The sequence below is a fragment of the Chiloscyllium plagiosum genome, unplaced genomic scaffold (genome assembly GCF_037043375.1).
Source record: "Chiloscyllium plagiosum isolate Xiang-an unplaced genomic scaffold, Cpla_swu_hap1 HiC_scaffold_13, whole genome shotgun sequence".
Classification (NCBI taxonomy): Eukaryota; Metazoa; Chordata; class Chondrichthyes; order Orectolobiformes; family Hemiscylliidae; genus Chiloscyllium; species Chiloscyllium plagiosum.
This window is the reverse complement of record NW_028270151.1, coordinates 19,883,116-19,910,109: the sequence shown is the minus strand read 5'-3', so window position 1 is coordinate 19,910,109 and position 26,994 is coordinate 19,883,116. Positions and strand designations below refer to the sequence as shown.

General features: G+C 40.5%; 1 protein-coding gene across 1 annotated transcript; it reads left to right on the top strand.

Annotated features, from left to right (window-relative positions):
* Nucleotides 1–26,325, top strand: LOC122555659 (extracellular calcium-sensing receptor-like). Its single transcript, XM_087993933.1, has 6 exons — nucleotides 1–212; nucleotides 6,520–6,811; nucleotides 12,050–12,886; nucleotides 15,770–15,997; nucleotides 21,746–21,869; nucleotides 25,400–26,325. Exons 1-6 carry the CDS (start codon nucleotides 1–3, stop codon nucleotides 26,323–26,325), a joined length of 2,619 nt encoding a protein of 872 aa, XP_087850059.1.
* The last annotated feature ends 669 nt before the right edge of the window (nucleotides 26,326–26,994 follow it).

Here is a 26,994-nt window from a genome sequence, read left to right as displayed (position 1 = left end):
ATGACAGTGCCTTTGCTTCCAGCCTTGTTTTCTTTACTGCTCCCAACTCCTGTAGTAGCAGAGCCCAGCTGCAATCCTAGAGCAATGTTTAATGTCTCGACCATCTTTGAGGATGGGGATGTGATCCTGGCTGGTTTGTTTCCAATCCATTACCGAATAATTCAACCAGATTCATCCTTTCAAGTGAAGGCAGTAACACCACAGTGTGAGGGGTAAGTCTGCGCTTGACTGAACCACCTGTGAACGGAAATATTTCCAGGATTGGACAATTAGCATCATCCCAGGTTCCTTTCCGCTGCTCACAAAATTCTGAGTAATTTTTGTATTTCGTATTTTGTAAAAAAAATTGATTAGAGAAGCATTTTGAACTGATGATCTGATAAGTTTAGGTTTACGTTTGCTATCAATTTATTCTGATCTGAAGTAAATAAACAAAAAGATCATAGTTCCATTGATATGGCTCTAAATCACTTAATAGCTTCAGAATGTCTCATTGAAGCTGTTTGACAGGAGCGCTGAGCTGTGTAAAACATGCATGGGTTACATCCGTATCAAGTTGATAGTGAAAAAGTGAAGGAGCTTGTTAACTGTTTCTCGACAAATAAGGTTAACTGGAGTTTTTCTCTTCTCACAACTTATAATGCCACTCTTCAAGCTGCTTGTGTGAGTAATTGACTTGATTATTAATGCTGTCTATTGGATAAAGCATTTCTAGGATTGTAGAAAACTTATTTTAAGAAGAAAACAGCAGTACCTGTTCAGTAGTTAGAGGTCACAGATTTAAGATAATTGACAAATGACTAGGAACAACATGCGAGAAGCATTTTTTAATCCAGAAACCTGATTTGATCTGATCTGAGAGAGCAGTGGAAACAGATTCAATTATAACATTCAAAAGAGAATTGGGATAAATTTGAATGGGAGTAATTACGTTTACAAGAGAAAAAGCTAGGGATAAACTAAATGCCTTTCTTCTATATGCTGTATTATTCTGTGATTCTATGATTTTCTGTCAGATAATACAATATCCGTTGTCATTGGAGATATCTATTGAATAGTGGAAGGATTGATAGATAACACAATATCTGTTGCAGTATTGAGCCACAAACATTGAGAAACTTTGATTCCTGATGACTTCAACAAAGACATTAATCAAATTGCTACCCTTGTCCTCATTGCTGTTAAAGAAGGGAAGCAAAAGAAATGCCAAGATTCCCCAGTGCTGACAGCAATCCAGGGAGCCCTGCTAGAAAATGCATGCGTTGGCATTGGCTGAGAATAGAGTTTGGTATAGGTGCTCTGCACAATCATAAAGCATGCTGCTTTTTAAGTGCTCTGGATCGCATGTGAAAGAATTCATTCTGTCAGGGTTAAGCATGATTCAGTGAGTAGCATGATTATTTCTGAGTCAGCAGTTGTCGATTCGGTACTCATCCCAGACACATGAGCAGATCTCAGTTGACATTTCAGGGCCAGTACTGAAAGAATGCTGCAGTTCTGGAAGTGCTCACTGAATATAAAACCCATGGCACCTTTTAAAGAAAAACAGGAAAAAGGTTCCTAGATGTCACAGCAAATAGTTGCCCTACCTCAAACTCACTTCGAAAAAGCGGGTCATTGCCATTCATGGAACTTAACTGTGTGAAGATTGTTGTTTCCTACATTACAACAGTGACCACACTTTAAAAGTACTTCCTGGAAATAAAGTGCTTTTTAAAAATTTATATGTTTGTAGATGTGGCTTTGTTAGTTAGGACTGCACGTATTGCCCATCCTTAATTTCCCTGGAGAAAGTAGTGAGGCAGTTCTTTAACTGAGGCAGTCCATGGAGTCTGTGCATACCCATCGTGCTGTTAGGATGATTGTTTCAGGATTTTAACCCAGTGGCAATGAACAAACGTTGTTATAGCTCCAGTTTGTGATGATCTGTGGCTTCAAAGGGAAATAGCATTGAATATCCTGAGATGGTAAATTTTCAGTGAGATAGCAGACGGAATCCTGGCATATGCAACTGTCAATGTAGAGTCAGAGCTGTATGGAATGGAAAAGATTTAATTCAAAGTGAAGTAATAAATTGGTACTTTGGTGGTAAGTTTATAGCACAGCACATTCTGCAGATTTTTGGTTATTGTCAATGTAAATTTGCAGATTGGTACAGGTGAAGATGAGCTTTTGGATGTTAGCATGAAGACAGAAATTCTCTGTATCTAACCATGCCAGATCTCAGGAGTGCAGCAAAGAAAAATAGAAAAAGTTGCATTTATATGGTAATACCCATGATCCTATTACAAAAAAGCCAACAGTTAAAATAAAAATACTGGAAATATTCAGGCAGCATCCGCGAAGAGAGGAACGGGCTTAACATTTCTGTGTGGTGACTCTTCATGACTGGGATTGCTTAGAGTTGGTACAGTTTTAATGCAGAGCAAGAGGGAAAGAAGGAGAGTACCAGAAGGAAATCTTGTGATAGAGTTGAAGGCAGGAGAGATTAAAATGTAAAAGGGATGATATGCAAAGTAAAAAATAGACAAAAGAGGCAAAAAAAAGGTCTAACGATGTGTAAATGGGCAAAAAAATAATGGAATCAACATTAACAACTGCTGATCAAAAAAGAGTGGGCAGGGTCTATGATTTGTAAATTCAATGTTATGTTGGGAAAGCTGTAGAATTCCTTGTTGAAAGAAGAGTTGCTGTTTCTTCAGATTCCAATTGAGCTCATTTAGAAAGATAGAGTCCAATGACACAATGCAGTGTTAAGTGACAGCCGAAGACATTTGAAATGAAGCTATTGCTATAAAGTAGAAAAACCAGCAGCAGATTTGTAAACACTAGAATCTCACAAACATTAATGTGATAAGTTAAAAATCACACAACACCAGGTTATAGTCCAACAGGTTTAATTAGAAGCACACTAGCTTTCGGAGCGATGCTCCTTCATCAGGTGATGAAGGAGCGTCGCTCCGAAAGCTAGTGCGCTTCCAATTAAATCTGTTGGACTATAACCTGGTGTTGTGTGATTTTTAACTTTGTACACCCCAGTCCAACACCGGCATCTCCAAATCATTCAATACTCTTTTCTTGAATGATGTTAGTTGAGGGACAATACCAGGACACCTCATGTTGGCTGTTTTATTCTTTCATCAGATTCCTGTCCTCATTTGATTTGCCAAGTTTCTCTGACTCTCTAACCCAGCCAACCTTTCCCCAACCCTCTCTCGCTGTTCGCAAGCTGGGAGAAGAATTTCAAGCAAAGCAAGAGTCAGTTTGGATTGGCTTTGGGATGGAATGGGTGGATTAAAATCATAAAAATCAGATTTTTGACACAAATCCACCTCTAACTCTCTAACTTCCATATTTAACTGAAGTGGTAATGTGATCAGGAAACAAACCAGATCCAAGGGCATTGGCTGGTATTTTAAATATGAAAATGAGAATGTAAACATCTTTGGCACGTAGCTCTTTGAATTTGGCTGTTGACAATGAAGTTTACCAAACATCGAAAACAAGCCTCCACACCAACCTACAAGGCCTCAGACAACCTTCAGAGCTTTGATCCAATCCTACAAAGCCTCTGATATCCCTTAGGATAGATGCCAACCCACAAGACATTTTATGTCCCTCAGTTCTTCAACCCAAAAGGTCTGCAATCTCTTTCTCCTTAGGCCTCTAAGCTCCCCAACACTTCTAATTCATGTCCAAGCCACCAATCCTATAATCCAACTTCCATTAGCCCTCTCCCTCAGACTTTTTCTCATGCTCTCTGGTGTCATGAGTGCCATTAGTGGCCAGCCTATGGCCTATCCATAGCTGTCTTTGAGAAGGTGTTGGTGAGCTGCCTTCTTGAAATTCTGGAGGCCATGTGCTGTTGATACAATGCTCTTAGGGAAAGAATTCCAGGATGTGGATCCACTGACAGTGAAAGAACATGTCCAAGTAAGAATAATGAGTGACTTGGAGAGGAATTTGCAGATGGTGATATTCCCATGTAAATAGTGTTCTTCTATTTTTTGGTTGGAAGTGATCATAGATTTGGAAGGTGCTGTCTAAAGATCATTGGTGAATTTCTCCAATGCATTTTTTATGTAGTACATTCTGTTGCTATTGAGTGTTGGTTGTGGAGGGTGGATGTTTGTGGATGTGGTGCCATAAATCGTAACAAGCTTCTTGAGTGTTGTTGGAACTGTACTCATCAAGGCAAGTGGGGAATATTGCATCATATTCCTGAACTGTGCCTTGTAGGTTGTGTACAGACATTGGGGAGTTAGGAGGTGAGTTACTTACTGCTGTATTCTTAATCTCTGACTTGTTCTTGTAGCCAGTATATTAGTATAGAGTCATTGAGGTTTACAGCATGGAAACAGGCCCTTCAGTTCAACCTTAGTTCAACCAGGTTTAACAATTAAACTAGTCCCATTTGCATGCATTTAGTCCATACCCTCCATAACTATCCCATCTATGTACACAGCTGTGTGTTTCTTAAATGACAAGATTGTACTCACTTCACCATTACCTCTACAGCCCATTCAAGACACAAACTACCCTCTATGAGAAAAATTGCCCCTCCAAACCCTTTATATCTCTCCCATCTCAGCTTAAACCTTCAGTGAAGGAATGGGCGGCACGGTGGCACAGTGGTTAGCACTGCTGCCTCACAGCGCCGGAGACCCGGGTTCAATTCCCGCCTCAGGCGACTGACTGTGTGGAGTTTGCACATTCTCCCCGTGTCTGCGTGGGTTTCCTCCGGGTGCTCCGGTTTCCTCCCACAGTCCAAAGATGTGCAGGTCAGGTGAATTGGCCATGCTAAATTGCCCGTAGTGTTAGGTAAGGGGTAAATGTAGGGGTATGGGTGAGTTGCGCTTCGGCGGGTCGGTGTGGACTTGTTGGGCTGAAGGGCCTGTTTCCACACTGTAATGTAATCTAATCTAATCTATGTCCTCTAGTTTTAGACTTCGCTATCATGGGGAAAAGTTGTTGTCTATCTTCCTTGCCTGTCATGATATTATAGACCTCTATAAGGTCACCCCTTGGTCTCCTATGCTAAAAGTCCCTGCCTATCCAACCTCTCCTTGAAACCCAAACTAGGTAGCATCCTAGTTAATCTTTTCTGCACTCTTTCTATGCCAAGTTAATATGTAAAGTTGAGTTTCTGATCAATGGTAATCCCCAGGATGTTGATAGTGGGGGATTCAGTGAAGGAATGCCATTCAATGTCAAGGATCACTGGTTAGATTGTCTCTTATTACAGGTGACATCTGCTAACTGAACCACCTGTCTTCAAGGCCCTGAGTAATCAGTTCACTTCCCCCTCAGAACACCCGTCTCACTCATTGATTGACATTCCACCCCTTCCACAGAGATTGATTCCTCTGCCTCCCTTCCCCACCTGATATCTCATTCCTGACAAAGCCCTAGCTGATCCTGCAGCATTCTTGATTCCCAGTCCGACTGCGAGCCAAGACAATCAATCAGGTGGTTTCTGGGAGGGGGACTGATCATTGATGTCAGTACAAGAGGACATCCCAGTTTTTGGCACCCTGAGTTTTATTGGCCTAACCAATCGTGGTTGACCAGCTGACAAAGAATCCAAGCCTGTACCTCATAGATGCCTTGACTGGAACCTTCACATCAGTTACCTCGGGAATGTGACTTGAAAGAAGTTCAGGGATTTACTTGTTAATGAATCAAAACCTGCAACCCATTCTAAAAGATGCAAGACTTAACAGCAATCTAGGTTTATTCAATATATCTCATCAGTTGTATGACACTATGATCTTTTGCTATAAATTCTGTGTCTTATGATCCTACTCCACAAGTTACCTGATGAAGGAGCAGCACAACAATGGCTAGTACCTCCAAATAATCCTGTTGGGCTATAACCTGCTGTGTGTGATTTTTGTCTTTTACTTTCTTCCATTCTGATTGGGCGACTTGTGTGATTTGGCCATTTTTCCTTCACTTCAGCTCCTTGCAACATATGTTACTGTTACTCCCTCCTGCTATTTCACTTTGTTTGTTCTTTTCTTCTTTCAATACTGTTCCTTTGTAAGACTCAGATTTTGATGTGCTGCCCACAGCCTAAAACATTCTGTTGGCTTTCTTCACAAATGTTACCTGACCTGTTATGTGTTTCTCCTGTTTTCGCTTTCTTTTCCATTTCCAACATTTTGTATTCTTAGGTGGATTTCATTTACCAAAGCATTAGCTAAACACTTTAAAAGTACATCATTCACAGTCGAGTACATTAGGACATCTGCTAGTTGTAAAAACTGCAATAGAAATGTACATCTATCTGAATGGCTATCTTCTGAACAATAACAATAGGATTCTGTGAGTTTTTTTTTCCATTTCACTATGAATCTCAAAGTAAATTAATTCTGCAGTAGGTTTCTCAGCTTGGCATAAAAATGGAAATCAAGCAGTCTTAATATGTGGAATATTTATGCTTTGGCAGCACATTAATCTCTGTTTGTTTTGTGAAAAAAATGGAATGTAAGTTAATCATTGAACCTGCATTCTCAGTTTTGATTTCAGATCTTTTCGTTGGGTCCAGACAATGATTTTTGCCATTCAAGAAATAAACAGGGATGAGCTGCTTCTTCCAAATATAAAACTGGGTTTTCAGATTTATGATACCTGTGCAACACACACCCAGTCTCTCAGAGCAGCCTTAGCATCTACCAATGGCAAAAATGAAGAAATATCCAAACAAGACTGCAAGGGATTCTCCACCATTCCTGTAATTGTCGGAGACTCAGGATCAACACAGTCGATGATTATACAAAGAACACTGGGCGCTTTCAGAATTCCGATGGTATGTTTTGAGTTCAAGGTCTCCAGTTTGACATTCATCCAACAGTGAACAAAGACTTAAAACCAGATATCTGAGGCCAAACCATACCATTCACAACCCCATCTGCACCATCACTAAAACTACCTATTTCTATAGTGTGGCAATGCCCAACACTATCCTGTCTCAACTCATCTGCTGCTAAGCCATTGTCACTTTTAAACTTGGCATTTTCAATAGCTGGTCCCCATCTATTAACTTACATCACTTGAACTCATCTTTAACTGTGATGCCTGCATCCTAAATTGCACCTAATTTTCATTCACTCATCACTCCTGTACCCCTTGTCCAACATTGGCTGCACATTAACAATGTCTTGATTTTTAATATTTTATTCTTGTTTTCAAATCCCTCTGTATCTTTGCCCCTTCTTATCACTGTGTCTGGACCGTCAACCCTGACAGAACTCTATGTGCCTTAATTCAAGCATCTTGAAATTCAGCATTCCATATTTACAAGGCCCTACATTTTGTCCTTCCCTTTCTAAAACTCTCCACCACACTACCTTTTTACATCTCCTTGCGGGCACACTCCTCAAAACTTCCCTCTCTGACAAAGTTTTTCTCACCTATTCTGAAGTGTCCTTACTTCAAATATGTTGCTATGAAACTCTTGAGGTATCTTATTACAATGGAGGATTTGTATAATTGTATGCTGTTGTTATTGTTGCAAACTCTAGTTTGACAGGAAACATAATACTGATACTGGATGTGTGATAAGGTGGCAGGCTGCCAATTTGCCTCAGATGTCCAAATTATGAATTGGCCATTTTAGTAAGCGTGGAGGATGAGGATTGATCCAAAGGTTTGAATCTAAATTCAATCTCAAGGCATTGATTTTCCCTTGGTTTTCCCTTTATCCTCCTACGTACAATCAAGAAGGCATCTCCACTGTAATTGGTGGTATCAAAATAGATGGAGGAGGAGGTCAGTTTGCTTACTGAGCCTGCTCTACCATTCAGTAGGATCACGGTTGCTTTGATTGTGTCTCAGCTCCATTTTCCCTGTCAGAAAGCTCAGTTGATTGGATGACTGGTTTGCAATGCAGAGTGATGCCAACAGCACAGATTCAATTCATGCGCTGGCTGAGGTTATTGTGAAGGATTCTCCTCTTCAACCTCTTCCCCCACGTGAGTCATGGTGACCATTGGGTTGAACCACCTCCAGTTGTCTCTTTCTAATGAGAAAGCAGGACTATGGTGACATTATGTCTGTCTAGTATCTTGATAATTTTATGTACAATAATCAGACACTTCCTCAACATAAAGTTTAGCAACAGCATTGTTTCTCATTTATGTTACATCTCCTCCAAGTCTCCCTCCTTATGTGTGTACTCAAAATCGAACACATTTGACAATCTGTCCAAAGGCCTCTACAACTGAAGAATAAAGTTCTGCCCCAAGTCCTTATATATATACAGTGCAGAGGAGGAGGAGAAAGTGAGGACTGCAGATGCTGGAGAGTCAGGTTTGAAAAGTGTGGTGCTGGAAAAGCACAGCAGGTCAGGCAGCTTCGGAGGGGTGACGAAAGGCTTATGTCCGAAACATTGACTCTCCTGCCCCTTGGATGCACCTGACCTGCTGTGCTTTTCCAGCACCACATCTTTCGACTCTACACAGTGCAAAAACAAGCTATTCCACCTAAGCAGTTTATGCCATTTTTTTCTGTTCCACTCAAGCTTTGCAGATCTTTCCATATTCAAATTTCCATTGTAATGATCATCACTCCGTTTTCTACTTCACCTCAAATGATTCTATAAGATTCATTTCAACCACTCCCTGTGATGGTGAGTTCCATATTCTTACCACTAATTACCTAAAGAAGCATCAGCTGAATTCCCTGTTGAATTTTGTTGCTGACTATCTTATATTGGTGATCTCTACTTATGATCCTTCCTGTGAAGAGGAAATATTCTCTCTGTAAACACTCTATCAAAAACTTCCATCATTTAAAAAAATTCTTTTCAGTCACTGTTAGCATATTATTAACACTAATTATTTTTCATTTGTGAATAAATGCATGATTGCGTGTGTTACTAAACTTATAGAGTGCAGAAGAATAAGAGGCAATGTCATTGAAGCAGATCAAATTCTGTCAGGATTCTGCAGAAATAATGTTTCTTGTCTGGAATTAGTATGGGGGAGGGATCTGGTGTTGGTGGTTGGTAGGGAAGGGAGGAAAGGGGGTTGCAATGTATATAGAACATGAGCTCATAGTCCCTGGATAAGAGTACACCATTTAGAGCTAAGAAAAGAGAAATTTCTTCACTTGGGCGATGTGGTGACCTAATGGTATTATCCAGGTAATGTTCTGGATAACTGTGTTCAAATCTTGCCATGACATGTGGTGGAATTTGAATTCAATAAAAATCTGGAATTAATGATGACCACTGTTGATTGTTAGAAATACACATCTGGCACACTAATGTCCTTTAAGGAATGAAACTGCCATCCTTAACTTGTCTAGTCTGGACTCCAGACCCACAGCAATGTGGTTGACTCTTGACTGCTTCGGTGCAATTAGGGATGGGCAATACATGCTGCCCTAGCTATGCCCTAAACCTGTTAAAGAATTAAAAAAAAACTCAGAATGTGGTCAAGATGTATAGATGTGATCTTAATGGACTTCAGTAAGGCATTTGACAAGGTTCCCCATGGGAGACTGGTGAGCAAGTTTAGATTTCACGGAATATAGGGAGAACTCGCCATTTGGATACAGAACTGGCTCAAAGGTAGAAGACAGAGGGTGTTGGTGGAGGGTTGTTTTTCAGACTGGAGGCCTGTGACCAGTGGAGTGCCACAAGGATTGGTGCTGGGTTCACTACTTTTCATCATTTTTTAAAATGATTTGGATGGGAGCATAAGAGGTATAGTTAATAAGTTTGCTGATGACACCAAAATTGGAGGTGTAGTGGACAGCGAAGAAGGTTACCTCAGATTACAACGGGATCTTGATCAGATGGGCCAATGGGCTGAAAAGTGGGAAATGGAGTTTAATTTAGATAAATGTGAGGTGCTGCATTTTGGGAAAGCAAATCCTTGCAGAACTTATACACTTACTGGTAAGGTCAAAGGGAGTGTTGCTGAACTAAGAGACCTTGGAGTGCAGGTTCATAGCTCCTTGAAAGTGGAGTCGCAGGTAGATAGTATAGTGAAGAAGGTGTTTGGCATGCTTTCCTTTATTGGTCAGTGTATTGAGTACAGGAGTTGGAAGGTCATGTTGCGGCTGTACAGGACATTGGTTACGCCACTGTTGGAATATTGCGTGCAGTTCTAGTCTCCTTCCTATCGGAAAGATGTTGTGAAACTTGAAAGGGTTCAGTAAAGATTTACAAGGATGTTGCCAGGGTTGGAGGATTTGAGCTAAAGGGAGAGATTGAATAGGCTGAGGCTGTTTTCCCTGGAGTGTCGGAAGCTGAGGGATGACCTTATAGAGATTTATATAATCAAGAGGGGCATGGATAGGATAATTAGACAATGTCTTTTCCCTGGGTTGGGGGAAGTCCAGAACTAGAGGACATAGTTTAGGGTGAGAGGGGAAAGGTATAAAAGAGACCTAAGGGGCAACCTTTTCACTCAGAGGGTGGTACGTGTATGGAATGAGCTGCCAGAGGAATTGGTGGAGGCTAGTACAATTGCAATATTTAAAAGGCATTTGGATGGGTATATGAATAGGAAGGGTTTGGAGGGATATGGGCGGGTGCTGGCAGGTGAGATCAGATTGGGTTGGGATATCTGGTCAGCATGGGCAAGTTGAACCGAAAGGTCTGTTTCCATGCTGTACATCTGTATGACTCTGTGTAGAATTCTTGGCACGTAAGACTGTGGAGGTCAAGTCATTGAAAAAGTCACTTAAGAAATAAGTGGTTAGATTTCTAGAAACTAAGAGATATGGAGAGAAAGCATAGTACAGGACTGAGATGGTGGTTTAGCCATCATAATATTGAATGGTGGAATGGAGTCAGTAGACCAAATGGTCCTTTCTGTTCCTATTTTCTGCGTTTCTAAATCAGACAGGCATAGTTCGATCCCAAATTAGTTCTTCAATTATGATTTGCCATCTCAGTTCAGGGAAGATAATAGCATTGTGGAAATTTTACTGGTATTAAATCCAGAACCCCAGGTTAATGTTTTGACATCATATTTTGAGTCCCACCATGGCAGATGATGAAAATTAAGTTCAATAAAGTTCTGGAATAAAAAAAATACTTGCTTCTACAGTCACTGTGGAACCACAATGAACTGTTGTCAACACCTATCTGGTTCAATAATATCCTATGGGAGGGCTTTACCTGGTCTGGCTCACATGTGACTCCAGATCGCAGCAATATCATTGTCTCTTAACTACCCTCAGGGCAATCAGGGATGGGTAATAAATCTTGGCCTGGGCACCGATGTGGATGAGTAGTTTTTTTCTTTTAACTGGTTTTGCTGTTTTGGATTTTAGGTGTTAGTGTACCAAAGTGAGTGTGTCAACATTGGGTAAAGATAGGGATTTGATTTGTTTGCAACTGCCCCATGACACTATAGAATCTCAATGGGACATATGATGAATAAACATTTTGAGCCATCAAAGCTTTAGCCTTCAGGTAAGGAAAGATGATTGCATTGTTTTGCTGATGCTTAATACAATTTGACCTGTCAGACAATTGGAGTATTATGCCCACATCAGACCATCACATTTCAGGGAGGATATATAGGAGGTGCTTTAGGATAATAAAATAATAATAGGAATTTCAATTATTTAGAAAAACTCAGAGCAGAAAGTTTCAGGAGAAGACAATTTAGGAAAGGGTTTCAAAATTAAGACAGGTACTGATAAAATAAATTGGGAGAAGCAATTTCCACTGGCAATGTGGTCATTTATCAAAAGGCACAGACTTAAGATAATTGGCAAAGGAACCAAAGGTGACAGGAGAAAATAAAATAAGGAGTAAGTTGGAAGGATCTGGAGTACATTGTCTAAAAAAAGGTGGTGGAAGCTGATTCAATAATAACATTCAAAATGACATTGGATACTTGAAAAAGAAAAACAAAGTTAGGACTATGGGGAAACAGCAGAGATATAGGCTGAACTGCATTATTTTGTTATGGAGCAGCACAGGCATGATGTGTCAAATGGTTTTTTCATTGTACTATGTCAAGATTCTATGAACAACCTTTTTCTATGCTACATTATGAACTGCATAATTGACTTTCTCCAGGTCAGCTATTTTGCATCCTGTGCCTGTCTAAGTCACAGGAATAAGTTCCCAGCTTTTTTCAGAACGATGCCAAGTGATGCCCACCAAGCTCAAGGTGTTGCTCAACTGGTGAAGCGGTTTGGCTGGACTTGGATTGGATCGATCGCAGGTGATGATGACTATGGCCATAATGGAATTCAAGCATTCAGTGATGCAGTCAGAAAACTTGGTGTTTGCATTGCTTTTACGGAAGTAATTCCAAAAATATACTCCAGGAAAAGGATACTTCAAATAACGGAGACCATCAAGACATCGACTGCGAGGGTCATTGTCATGTTTGCTATTGAGGGAGATGCATACCCTTTAATCAGAGAGATTGTAAGGCAAAATCTCACTGGTCGACAATGGATAGCCAGTGAGGCCTGGGTTACATCTGCGTTGATAGCAACAAAAGAAAACATCCTGACTTTGAGTGGGACAATAGGGTTTGCAATTCCCAAATCTGAAATTCCAGGCCTGAGGAGTTTTCTTCTTCACGTCCATCCTTTCAAATCCCCAAATAATCCCTTTGTGCGAGAATTGTGGGAGACATTATTTCAATGTTCCCTTGGAGCATCAGGTCCCAACAAAGGAATTGACACATCCAAAGTCCCTCATGGACAATGCACAGGTATAGAGGATTTAAACAATATCTACAGCATCTATTCAGATGTGTCTGAACTGAGGGTTTCTTACAATGTGTATAAGGCCATATACACAATAGCACATGCCCTTCATAATCTGAACTCTTGCAAAAATGGCACTGGTTTCCTATCAAATAACACCTGTGCCAATATTTTCAACTTCAAACCATGGCAGGTAAGAGACTTTGTACTCTAAAGAAATTGACATTTTTAATGTGAGGACACTTACATCCATCTGGCATTTTCTGGATACTCCATTTTTTATTGTTTCACTAACAACTATGTTATACTGTTGATTTACCACAGCCGTCTTGGTCAGTCTGTGTCACATGGAGCAAGTCAAGCCCAATATTATCTGTATTGACTAAGTTGGTCTCTCCTTCATCCTCGAGATGGTACAAGCCACTACCCTTTTGGGTTGGTGAAATGAAAAGTAATGAACCAGGATTTCTTACTACACTTCTCAAAAGTGATAAATTACATGTCTGAATATTAGATGAGATTAGATTAGGTTTGCCCTTAAGGCTTTACACCATCCAGCTGAAAAATCCAGTGGGTTCAAATGTGCCATGTGAATGTCAATTTGTACCCATGCTTTTAGTTTAATTGATTGATTTACTTATTAACACATGTACCCTGAAGTACAGTGAAAAGCTTTTGAGCGGAGCAGGGAGATCATAGTAAACAAGGATGTACAGATCAAAAAGACTTAGACAGAGACAGAAAATAATGCTATTAGTAATGTTTACACATTTAAAATTTAAGTTTAAAAATTTAACAGGTATAAGAAATATTAGTGTTAGATGTGCTGCAGCAAGCTTGCAAGGAGTTGGCTGCACCTTGAAAAAGGGAGAAAATTGTGGGATGAAGCTTGGTGCTGTTTGTATCTACATTTAGATATATAGAATCCCTGCAATGTAGAAGCAGGCCAGTTGGCCGATCAAGGCCACACTGACTCTCCAAAGAACATTGCACCCAGACACACACCCCTATCCCTGTAACCCCATATTTCTCATGGCCAGTCCACCTAACCTGCATAACTTTGGACTGTGGGAGGAAACTGGAGCACCCAGAAGAAATTCACACAGATGTGGGGAGAATGTGCAAACTCCACAGTGACAGTCACCGAAGGCTGGAATCAAACCAGTGTTCCTAGCACTGCGAGGCAGCAGTGCTAACCACTGAGCTACCATTTTATGAAACTATTTTGTTGATCCTGCTCTGCCATTTAATAAGATCATGACTGATCAGGTTGTTCCATAAAGCCACCTACCTCTGCTAAACTTTAATCCCTTTGATTCTGAAGAATCTATTTATTTCTGCTTTCAAAATATTCAAAGACTCTGCCCTTTAAAAACTAGAGTCCCTAAGACTCACGACCCCCCATGAGACAATATTTCTTCTTGTCATTATCTGAAATGAACACTTCCTTGTTTTTAGACAGAGATGACTGTTTCTTATTTTTCCGACAAGACAAAGCATCATTTTCACATCCCATCAAGAGTTCTCAGAATTTTACATATTTCAATCAAGTTGCCTCTTAGTTTTAAGACACCAGCAAGCCTAGCCTATCTACAATTTCCTCATTAAACAAGCTGTCCATTCTAGGTATTAGTCCAATAACCATTCTCCGAATGGGTTTCCAAGCATTTACACCCTTCCTTTAAAAAGGAAACCAATACTGTGCACCATTTTTCAGTGCCCTGTGTAACTAAAGCATAATCTCCCTACAGTTGTAATCAATGCCACTCACAACATGATAATAATGTTCTGAGGAAGGGTCACTTGACCAGAAATATTAACTGATTTCTCTCAACAGATTCTGCCAAACCTACTGAGCTTTTCCAGTAATTTCTGTTTTTGTATATGACAATTTTGTATTTGCTTCCCAAATTACATGCTGTACCTGTATAATAATATTTTGTGATCATACATAAGAACACCCAGATTCCTCCGTATTCCAGAGTTTTGCACTCTCTCTCCATTTAAGTAATGTGACCCTTATTTATTCTTCCTGCTAAAATGGATAGTTTCACATTTTCTCACATTATATTCCATTTGCCAAATCTTTTTCCACTCTCTTCACTTATCTTTGAGGCCTCCTTATGACCCCTTCACAACTTATTTTCTTTGTATCATTATCAAAATTAGCAACCGAACCTTTGGTCCCTTTATCCAAGTCATTCATATAAATTGTGAAATGTTAAAGTTCCAGCAGTGGGATTGTGGCACAGCATTCATTACATCTTGCCAAGCAGCAAATGACCCATTTGTGCTTATTATCTGCAAAATACTGCAGATGCTGAAAATCTAAAACAAGCACAGAAAATGTTAGATAAACTCAGTCAGTCTGGCAACAGTTGTAGAGGAAGAAACAGAGTTAACCTTTCAAGTCCAATATGATTCTTCTTCAGAATTCTGACTATCTGTTGCTGTTAGCCAGCCAATCTTCTATCCATTGAAGTATATTCCTGCTACACCACGAGCCTTTATTTTTTACAGTAACTTTTGGTGCAGCTCCTCAGTAACTGTCTTCTGGAAATCTAATACGTCCTCTTTTGTCCATAGTACATGTCACTTCCTCAAATAACTCTAATACAATGGCTGGATATGATTTTCCTTTCACAGAACCAAGTTGACTCAGGTTGCTTCTGCTGAACTTTCCAAAGTACCTTGCTACAATGTTATGACAGATGTTAAGCTAACTGGCCTGTGGTTTCTTAGTTTCTATCTATCTCTCTCTCATGGATAAAGGTGTTAAATTTGTTTCTTTCCAATCTATTGGAACCTTCCCGCATTCTACAGAATTTTGGAGAAGAGTGGGAGAGATTTTCATTTTTACCACTTGGGCAGAGAAAGTCAAGTTATTGGATGAAATCCTTAACATTTCTTTAGGATTGTCAATGCATAACATCTGATTTATATTTTGTTCCAGTGCAGTATCTTAGACATGGTGTGCCTTTTATTAAGGTTATTGCATTTGTCAATACATCAGCATTAATGCTGATGCCTAAATACTGAAGCATGGCTGTTAACCTGTGTTCTCATCTTTCCACAGCTCCTCCATTACCTGAAAGAGGTGAGATTCACCACTAAGTTAGGGGAAGAAATCTATTTCGATGAGAATGGGGATCCACTTGCATCTTATGATATAATCAACTGGCACAAAAATGCAGATGGTTCCATTAAATATGTTCAGGTTGGCAGCTTTAATGCTGCATTAGGTTTGGGAAACGAACTTCTGATAAATGAGGAAAATATTATTTGGCACAACGATCAAATGACAGTAAGTTTGGTCAACTGTTATTTAGCTCTACAGATTTTGTTGCAGGATATTACTGCCATTATTTGCAAATATTGTGAAAGTTGTCTGACTCTTATCAAATCTGACTGCTTCAATAATGTCATTGCCTGATATAACCTTCACATGGCTCGTGGGCAGTACTCAGTGTGTGAGCAGGAGGGTGGCTCAGTGGTTAGCACTGCTATCTCACAGTGCCAGGAACCCAGATTTGATTCCAGCCTTGGGTGACTGTCTGTGTGGAGTTTGCACATTCTTCCCCGTGTCTGTGTAGGTTTTCTTCAGGCGCTCTGGTTTACTCCCACATTCCAAAGATGTGCAGGTTAGGTGAATTGGCTGTGCTAAATTGCCAATAGTGTTCAGGGATGTGTAGGTTAGGTGCATTAATCAGGGGTAAATATGGGGAATGGGCCTGGGTGGGTTAGTCTTCGGAGGGTCGGTGTAGACTTGTTGGGCTGAAGAGCCTGTTTCCACACTGTAGGGATTCTTTAAAAAAAAAACTCCAGTATCACATCACAACTAAAAAGAACAAAGTACTATGGATGATGGAAATCAGAAACCCAAGCAAATCTTGCTGGAAAAAAATCAGCCGGTCTGGCAATATCTCTCTATAGATGTTGCTGGACCTGCTGAGCTTTACCAGCAATTTTTGTTTTCATTCCAGTATCACCTCAATGTGGTTGGTTCCCAATTATCTCCTTGAAGTAGAACAGCATACCCCTTATCAAATCTTTAGAGCAACTAAAGATGGAAAATAAATACCACAATAACCTGTACTTGTATAACACCTAAAGCACACAAAGAAGCATGACCAAAGAAGACCATAAGGCCAGAAGATATAGGAGAAGAATTAGGCCATTCGGACCATCATTTCTGCTTCACCATTCAATCATTGCTGAGGTGTTTCTTTAAATCTTATTTTGCTGTTTTCTCCCCATAACCCTTGAACCTCTTACTAATCAACAGCCCATCCATTTCTATCTTAAATACACTCAATGACTTGGACTCCACAATGAGGAAATGAGTTCTACAGAATCACCCCCATCCTCTGGCTAAAGAAATTCAACCTCATGTCAGTTCCAAAGGATCAAAGCTTCAGTCTCAGGCAGTGCCCGAGAGTCCTAGCCTCTCTTATTAGTGGAAGCATATGCTCCACCTCCATTCTATCCAGGCCTCTCAGTATTCTCTAAGTTTCAATGAGATTTCCCCCTCATCATTCTGAACTCCATCGAGTACAGACTGAGGGTCTTCAAGCATTCCTCATATAGGGTAATGGGATTGGGTCTGGGTGGGTTACTCTTCCAAGAGTCAGTGTGGACTTGTTAGGACGAAGGGCCTGTATCCACACTGTAGGGATGCTATATAAAAAAAATCTCCAGTATCACATCACACAAAAATATATACTACAGATGATGGAAATCAGAAACCAAAGTAAATCTTGCTGGAAAAAATTCAGCTGGTCTGGCAACATCTCTCCATAGATGTTGCTAGACCTGCTGAGTTTTTCCAGCAATTTTTGTTTTCATTCCAGTATCACCTCAATGTGATTGGTTCCCAATTATCTCTTTGATCCTCAGGATCATTCTTGTATCCCTCCTCTGCACTCACTCCAAGACTAGCACATCTTTCCTGAGATATGGGATCCAAAACTGCCCACAATATTCCAGGTGTGGTCTGATCACAGCCTTATAATCTTGGCAGTACATCCCTGCTCTTCTGTTCGAATCCTCTTGACATAAATTCTAACATTGCAATTGCCTTCTTAGCTTTCTGTAGAACTTGCCTGTTAACCTTAAGAGAATCCTGAACTAGGACTCCAAGATTGTTTGTGCTTCAAATTCTGAAGCCTTTCCTCTGTCATAATCTATGGCTGCATACTTCCTACCAAAGCACATAGCTTCACACTTCCCCACATTGCATCCCACCTGACACTTTATTGCCCATTCTCCAAGCCTCCCAGTTTCTTCAACACCAACTATCCCTCCACTGATCTTTATGCCATCTGCAAACTTAGCGACCATGGCTTTAATTCCTTCGTCCAGATTATAGATGTAGAATGCGAATAGTTGTGGTCCCAACACTGACATCTGTGGACCACCACTAGTCACTACTTGCCATCCTAAAAAAGACTACTTCATTCCCATTATTTGCCTTCTGCTAGTCAGCCAATCCTCCATTTGTGCCAGTACCTAGCCCCTAACACCATGTGCTGTTATCTTATTTCACAGCCTTCTGTGTGGAACCTTGTCAAAGGCCTTCTAGAAATCCAAATAATCACATGCACTGGCTCTCCTTTGCCTAAAGTGGTCATTACCTCCATAAAGAATTCTATCAGATTTTTCAGGCATGACTTCTCCTCAACAAAGCCATTCTGACCCAGCCTACTTTGTCATGTACTCTGCAGTACACTGCAATAATGGACTCTCAAATTTTACCAACAACTGAGGTCAGGCCAACTGACCTATAATTTCCTGCCTTCTCACTCCCACTCTTAAACAGTCTTATGGAATCCTCCCTGACTCCAATGATTGCTGAAAGATCACTACCAATGTATCTACAATCTCTTCAGCTATCTCCTTCAGAACTCTCTTAATCTGGTCGGGTGATTTATCTACTTTCAGAGCTTTCAATTTCCTCAGCGTCTTCTCCTTAGTGATGACCACGACACTCACCTCTACCCCCTGACTCTCTTGAAGTTCTGGTGTGCTGCTGGTGTCTTCCACTGTGAAGACTGATGCAAAGCATCTATTCAGTTCCTCCACCTTTTCTTTGTTCACCATTACTACTTCTCCAGCCTCTGTTTCCAGTGGTCCAATGTCCTTTCTTGCCTCTCTCTTACCATTTAATATATAAAAACACTCTTGTATTATTAGCTAGCTTACCCTCATACTACATCTTCTTCCATTTTAATACTTTTTAAAGTTATATTCTGCTGGTTTGTAAAGGCTTCCCAATCTTTTCGCTCTGCATTAATCTTCACCACATTGTGTGCTTCTTTTTTGTTATCCTTGACTTCCCAGAAACTCCTGCCACTGCTGCTTCACTGTCTTCTCTTCCAATTAACTCTAGTCAGATCCTCCCTTATGACTTTGTAGTTACCTTTATTCAGTTGTAGTACCATTACATCTTATTCCACCTTCTCTCTCTCAGACTGCAAGGTGAATTCTATCATATTTTGGTCACTGCTTCGAGTGGTTCTTTCAGCTTAAACTCTCCAATCAAGTCTGCCTCATTGCACATCACCAAATCCAGAATTTCCTGTTCCCTAATGGCCTCTACTACAAGATGTTCCAAAGGCCGTCTCATAGACATTTCATGAATTCCTCATGTTACTAACTTAATTTTCCCAGTCCACCTGTGCATTGAAGCATACATGTTTCACTGTACCTCAGCACATATGACAGCAATAAATCAAATCAAATCATCTTTTGCAATAGTGACTTTCTTATTTGCATTTTCTATCTCCTGATTTATTTTCTCCATACATCCTGCTAGGAGGCCTGTGCCTAACTTCTATCAGGGATTTTTTTCCTTTGCGGTCCCTCAACTTAAACCACACAGATTCTACCCCTTCCGATTCTATATCATTTTTTGTTATCGATGTAATTTCATTTCTTACTAACAAGGCAATACTGCCATCCTCCCCCAAACATTCCCTCCCTCCCCATATGCCTGTGCTTTTGATAGGATGTGTATTCTTGGATATTTCAATCTGTGCTACAAGTTTATATACCTTCTTTTGTATATTGCATGTATTTAAGTAAAACACCTTGAATCCTGCATTGACTGCCTCTTTTCTCATAGTTGTCCCTTTATCTGCTGTGCCTGAAGTTTTGATTCCTAACCTTTAATTTGTTCTGAAAACTTTAATAACCTCTGCAGGGCCCTCCTACCCTTTGGCTCTTACCATAATATTCTATTCAACTGAACCTACACCCCCACGATTTAGTTTAAAATTCTGTCCATGGCCCGAGTTATGCATTTCACCAGGACCCTGGTTCCAGCATGATTCAGCTGCATCCTGCCTCATTGGAACAGTTCCCTCCTTCCTGAGCCTTGGTGCCAACATCCCATGAATTTGAACCCATTTCTCCCACATTAATATGTGAGCCAGGTGATTACCTCTTTAATCTTGTTGACCCTGTGCCAATTTGCTTGTGGCTCTGATTATTACCTTTATGGTTCTGCTTTATAATTTAGCCCCTAGCTGCTCCTATTCCCTCAGCAGAAACTCTTTCCTCTTTCCACCTAAATTGTTGGTACTTACGTGGGCCATGACAACTGGATCGTTTCCCTCCCACTGCATATTCATCTGCAGCCAAATGAGGTATCCTAAACCTGGGCACCAGGCAGGCAACAAAGCCTTCAGGACTCTCATTCCTGGTCACAGAACAGTGTCAATTCCCCTGACTATACTATCCCAGATTTCAACTACATTTCTTTTATCTTCCCCCTTCTTGAATGGCTCACTGTATCACTGTGCTCTGGTCAGTTTGCTCATCCTCCTTGTAGACTCTACTCTCATCCATGCAGTGGTCAAGAATCTCAAACTGTTAGACAAGCTCAAGGGCTGACGCTCCTTCAGCAGTACTCCTAGATCCCTCTACTTTCCTTGCTTGTAGTCACACTCTCCTGTCTGTGACCACTGACCGAATTCAAGGGAGTTACTCTAAGGGGTGTGACTGCCTCCTGAAATACAGTGTTCAGGTAACTCGTACCCTCCCTGATGTATTACAGTGCTTGAAGCTCAGATTCCAGCTCATCAATCAGAATTCCTCAAGCAACCAACACTTGCTACAGACGTAGTCACTATAAACCACAATGGGGTCAACCAGCTCCCAAATCATGCAGTTGCAACACATCACCTGGCCTTGAATATCTCTTGTAATTACTTAGTCCTTAATTTGATTTTTGATTTTTAAAAAAATTCTACTGGTCTTTTATTATGTTGCCTTATAGCATTTCCCCTATTTACCTACAATCTGAAAGTTACCCATAATAGATATCCAAATTAGTATGCATCACCAACCAATGAACTTACAGTTCACCTGTGATGTCTCTCTTTTACGTTGGACCCCTGATCCTGGGCTTTAATTATCCCGTTAAAAAAAACGTACAAATTATGATAAAAAAAACAAGCAAAAAGCACCTGTTGCCCTCTGTACAAAATCCTACATTGCCTCAAAATTCTCCAAACTATGTACTCACTTGGACTGTGTCACACTCTCGGTGTGATCCCTCCTTCCTGACCATGTGAAGCTTACTGATTTTACTTTTACTGATATGCACATTTGATACTGAGACTCATAATGAGATGTTGGTCCAAAATAATTGGTGAAAGACGTACGTTATAAGGAGTAACTTAAAGGAGGACGGACAGAGATAGGAGAGTTTATGGAGGAAATTCCAAAGGTTTATCTTGACAGTTGGAGACTTGGCAACCAAAGTTGGGGTGATAAAAGTTAGGAGTGCAGAAGTGACCACATTGAGGTGTGATGAGATTTCACAGGGTTGTGTGGCTAGGACAGGTTACAAAGATAGGGAAGAGGTGAGTTAGTGCATAAATTTGAACGAATAGATGAAAATTTTAACATCTAAGCTTCACTGGACCAATAGCCATTGTAGGTTAGTGAACAGATGAGGTATGGGTGAATGGACATTATTCATTTTCATGCTGTAAAAATTGAACTAAACACCCAGTTTGTGTGCATGCTTTTTGTTTTTAACATTTAGGTTCCCCAGTCAGTGTGTACAGAAAGTTGTCCTCCTGGCACGAGGAAAGCAATTCGACGTGGACAACCACTTTGCTGTTCTGATTGTTTGCCTTGCCCTGATGGTGAAATTAGTAATGACACAGGTAAATTTATTACCTCTCCATAAAACTTCCCATATCCATCCATGATGTGAATTCTCCTCAAAGTCTAGTATTGATCTTGCATTCAGGGGAAGAATGCAACATGAGATGGATGTCTGAGATTGAAAATACACCTTTCATCTTTGGCATGTATCCTGTGGTCTCTTTATCTTCATACCTTTCTCTTTTTCATTACACTTTTGCTCAATATTTCTCCGGAATTTCTTCTCTCAATCCTTCTAAGAACCAAGATAACTTAATGGTCATTCTTTCTCCTCCCTACACTGTTTAATCAAGATATGAGAACTTGCTCCCCATGTTAACTCATCGATAGAATAATCCAGATAGTTCCACTGCCAAGCTCTTTCTTCCATCCCTGTAAATGTATCCTTTCCTGAATGCATCTCCATTCCTTCTTTTGAAATTGGCTTTTGGAGTTGTTTCCTACTTCTTTACAGACAATGCATTTGAAATCACAACAAATCACTCACTGTATAAATTTATCCATGTTGCCTCTTATTCTGGTACCAGTTGCCTCAGAGTACATCCATCACTGGAAGTAATCTATCCTTCGTTATACTGATAAGACATCATTTTACTTTGAACGCTTGCATTAAATCTCCCTTTTTACTGTCTAAGTAGAACAATCACACATTCACTGGTGGCTCCATTAAACAAAATGGTTTTCTCAACTGCTTTCCTTTACCATTCGGTTTTCTTTGTAATGGGTTTGGCCTTTTATTCCTCAAGAAAATCTTTGTGGAAATTACTGTGTTCAAGTTTCATGCCCCTTTGTGTTGCCAGATCTTGAAACAATGGAACTCATTTTTGTTGGAATATCTAGCTGAACTTTTAAAAAGTTTGCAATGTCAAATTATTTTTGGTTGAATAATAATCTGCCAATGAATAAACATTGAGACAATTGGTCACATCATAGAAACGTACAGTTCAAAGATCACAAATGAAGAACATGCTACCTATAAAACCTGCCCTCAGTCTTTAGTGTTGCTATCCAAATTTGTTCTGCTATGTTGCTCTTTCCAAATAACTCAAAATATTAGCTTTGCCTTCAATTAATCATCCAATTTCTTTGGTTGATTATTGTTGAACTGCTTCTACCATCCTTTCAGGCAGCACATTTTGTATTGAAGTAACATTGTCTGTGCATTGTCATGACTCAACTTCCTTGAACACTTCTGTGTTTAGCTTGGCCCATGTTCATACATCTTCCTCCAACTCCTTTCCTCTATTGTCCAATTCAGCATGATTACACTCACTTGGTTTGGGTCTTTACAGAGGATCTACATCAAATGTATTTCTTTCTGCCACTACACCTTTATTCCTGGATCCCGCAGAAATCCATTCTTGACAGTCTCCTCTTCCATGCCCGTGTGGCGCTCATACAGTCATAGAGTCATAGAGATGTACAGCACGGAAACAGACCCTTCAGTCCAACCCGTCCATGCCAACCAGATATCCCAACCCAATCTAGTCCCACCTGCCAGCACCCAGCCCATATCTCTCCAAACCCTTCCTATTCATATACCCATCCAAATGCCTTTTAAATGTTGTAAATGTACCAGCCTCCACCACTTCCTCTGGCAGCTCATTCCATACACGTACCACCCTCTGTGTGAAAAAGTTGCCCCTTAGGTCTCTTTAGGAGAAAATGAGGACTGCAGAAGCTGGAGACCAAAGTCAAAAAGTGTGGTGCTGGAAAAGAACACTCGGTCAGGCAGCATCTGAGGAGCAGGAGATTCGATGTTTCGAGCATAAGCTCTTCATCAGGAATTCCTGTTGAAGAGCTTATGGTTGAAACGTTGACTCTCCTGCTTCTTGGATGCTTCCTGACTGGCTGCGCTTTTCCAGCATCACATTTTTCAACATTATCTCTAGATAAGGGGTCAACTTCCATTAGCATGTTAATGACAATAAACTCTGGCTGGGATTTTCCTCACCTGAGAATAAGTGGTGTATGTGTCACGGGGGGCAGTTGATGGGTTGGCACTAATAAGGTACCATCTCCTTCCTGCCACCGATAAATTAAGTACTGCTCAGAAGGACCCAGGTTGACCTTGTAGGCACTTCATGAATTAAGGCCTTTAAGTAGTCAAGCAATGGCTGACTTAAGGACCGCTTCACCATCACCTGGATTAAATGTATTCAGCAAGAAAATTGGCAGCCCTTTTGGCTAGGATATGGATGGGGTCAAAAGGAATGGCCATTTAAAGCCACACCTCCATCCTTGCTTTTGATCATCCTGACCCTCTTTCTCCACGACAGACACCCAATGTAAAGACCCCAAATAGTCAACATCTTGCCTGTTGATTCAGGACTTCGTTCTTCCTATGCCTTAGCAGCAGTGCTGCTACTTGCTATGGCTGCCACTCTCTGAATGGCTGGCAGTTTCATGCAAGGAAAGACATTGCTGAAATTCTCTGAGAAGAGTGAGTGAACATTTCAGAGCCTGGTAGGCTGTTGATCCAGTGGGCTTTCCCAATGGTAGTATCCCATGCAATATGATGCACATCCCCACAATTTAACTCAAGGATGAAACATTTCAGCCTCCAACTCTCCAAAGTTTTCTCAACCCCTCCACTATATTTGTGCTAATGTCCAGTTGTGACGAATTGTGACCTCCTTCCACTCAACAATGGGAAGAGTTCAGCCAATGTCCTTCCCCATTTCACAAATTCGGATTCCAATTTTCATTTTAGTCACTATTGCAAGCTAAAATAGATAGTTCACCAGCAGCAACAAAAACAGATATTGCTGGAAAAACTCAGAAGGTCCGGCAACATTTGTGGACAGAAGTCAAAGTTAACATTTTGGGTTGAGTGACCCTTCCTCAGAACAGATAGTTCACCACCCTATTATTGCACAACTGTTCTTGACCACATAAACTCTCCATTGTAAAGATCCCTTTTTCCAGCCTCCTTCTCTATCTCTGTCCTGCTGCTGCTAAAGCGCACTTCCATGCCTTTAAATGTTTCAAGAATTGATTAACTAATGGAACCTCAAGCTTTATCTACTCTAAGCTGCAGCTCATCCAATTCTTTTATGCTCATTCTGACCCACTCTAAATTCATGATATCCCTTTCCTCTCTCAGATACATTGGCTCCAAATCTCCTAAAACTTTCACTGTAATGTTCCAATTCTTAACTTTAGATCTTTCTGTGAACTTAGCCTTTCTTTCCTTAGGCTAAAACATTTCCCCACCACAGCCCCCAACAGCATACATTCCCAGCTGCAACACTCTTATGCTCTAACTAGGTAAAAACAATGACTGCAGATGCTGGAAACCAGATAAGGTGGTCCAAAGTGGACCTCAATTCCTGATGAAGGGCTTTTGCCCAAAACATCGATTTTCCTGCTCCTTGGATGCTGCCTGAACTGCTGTGCTTTTCCAGCACCACTCTAATCCAGAATCTTATGCTCTAACCTCTCGTATCATTAGTCCCATACAAGGGTGTGTGTGTGTGTGTTCATGTTATAGCAACTAAATCAATGCAAACACTTGATTTGTTCTCAGATTCACTGAACTGTGTTCCTTGTGCACTGGAAGACTGGTCCAACCTACAAAAAAATCAATGCATCCCGAAAGAAATTGAATTCCTTGCATTTGACGAGGCAATGGGAATCACATTGACAACTGTGTCCTTGCTTGGAACAGCCAGCACAATGTCTGTTGCAGGGGTCGTTTGGTATTACAGGAAAACGCCAATTGTTCGAGCCAACAACTCTGAACTCAGTTTCCTTCTCCTCATCTCATTGATGTTCTGTTTCCTGTGCTCGCTGACTTTTATTGGCCAACCATCAGTCTGGTCCTGCATGCTGAGGCACACACTGTTTGGGGTCAGTTTCGTTCTCTGCATTTCATGTGTACTGGCCAAAACCCTGGTTGTACTGATGGCTTTTCGAGCCACTCTTCCCAACAATAACATGATGAAATGGTTTGGGACCCTGCAGCAACTCCTCAGCGTCCTGGCTTGCACAGTTGTCCAAGTTGTAATCTGTGTTGCTTGGCTCCTTGTGTCTTCACCATTTCCAGTAAAACAGACTAAATATTACAATGAGAAGATTATATTTGAGTGTGATTTAGGCTCAGTGATGGCATTTTGCTGTGTGCTGGGTTACATCGGCCTTTTATCCTGCATGAGCTTTGTCCTTGCATTCTTAGCTCGAAAGCTGCCGGATAACTTCAACGAGGCTAAATTCATCACCTTTAGCATGCTGATTTTCTGTGCAGTTTGGTTGACTTTTATTCCTGCGTACATCAGTTCTCCTGGAAAATACGCTGTCGCTGTTGAAATCTTTGCCATTTTGGCATCAAGCTTTGGTCTGCTTATCTGCATTTTTGCTCCAAAATGTTACATAATCCTGTTAAAACCAGAAAGAAACACAAAGAAACATCTCATGAATAAAACAGGCCAGTTGAAAACATACCAGTCATCTTAATACGATTTTGATTCTAACATTAGGCAATTAAGTCTCTTTCAACCTCAAGGTCACTTAAAAGCAAAATACTGTGGACGCTGGAAATCTGAAATAAAAATTAGAAGTGTTGGAGAAACCCAGCATGCCCGGCAATGTCTATGGAGAGAGAAACAGAGTTAACCTTTTGAGTCCAGAATCACTCTTCTTCAGAATAATTCCAAAGAAGCATCAAGTTGGTGACAAAACATTAACTCTGTTTGTCTCTCCATCAATATTGCCAGACCTGCTGTGTTCCTGCTGCACTCTCTGTTTTCAGTCCAAATTTGCACATTGAGTGCAGTCAGTAATCTGCGTACATATAGCACTCTAAAGCTTGTTACTTCTTTGTGTTGGACTTATTGCCTCAAACTACTGCTCAAATTTGCAAATTGCCAAACATAAAATGCTTAACTGAAATAATGCCATCAGCAATATTTTTCCAAATTGCACCTTCATTTTAAAATGTCCCTTGATTTAATTAAGAATGGTAGGCCAGTGCAATATTTTCTTAAATGAAAACAGAAAGTCTGTTTTGAGAAGATTTGTAGCTCAGATTGAGGTTCTGGATGTAGGTTTGCTTGCTGAGCTGGAAGCAAAACTAATTTCATTTACCAAATACCTTGCAAGAACTGTAACAAACACTACATTGGG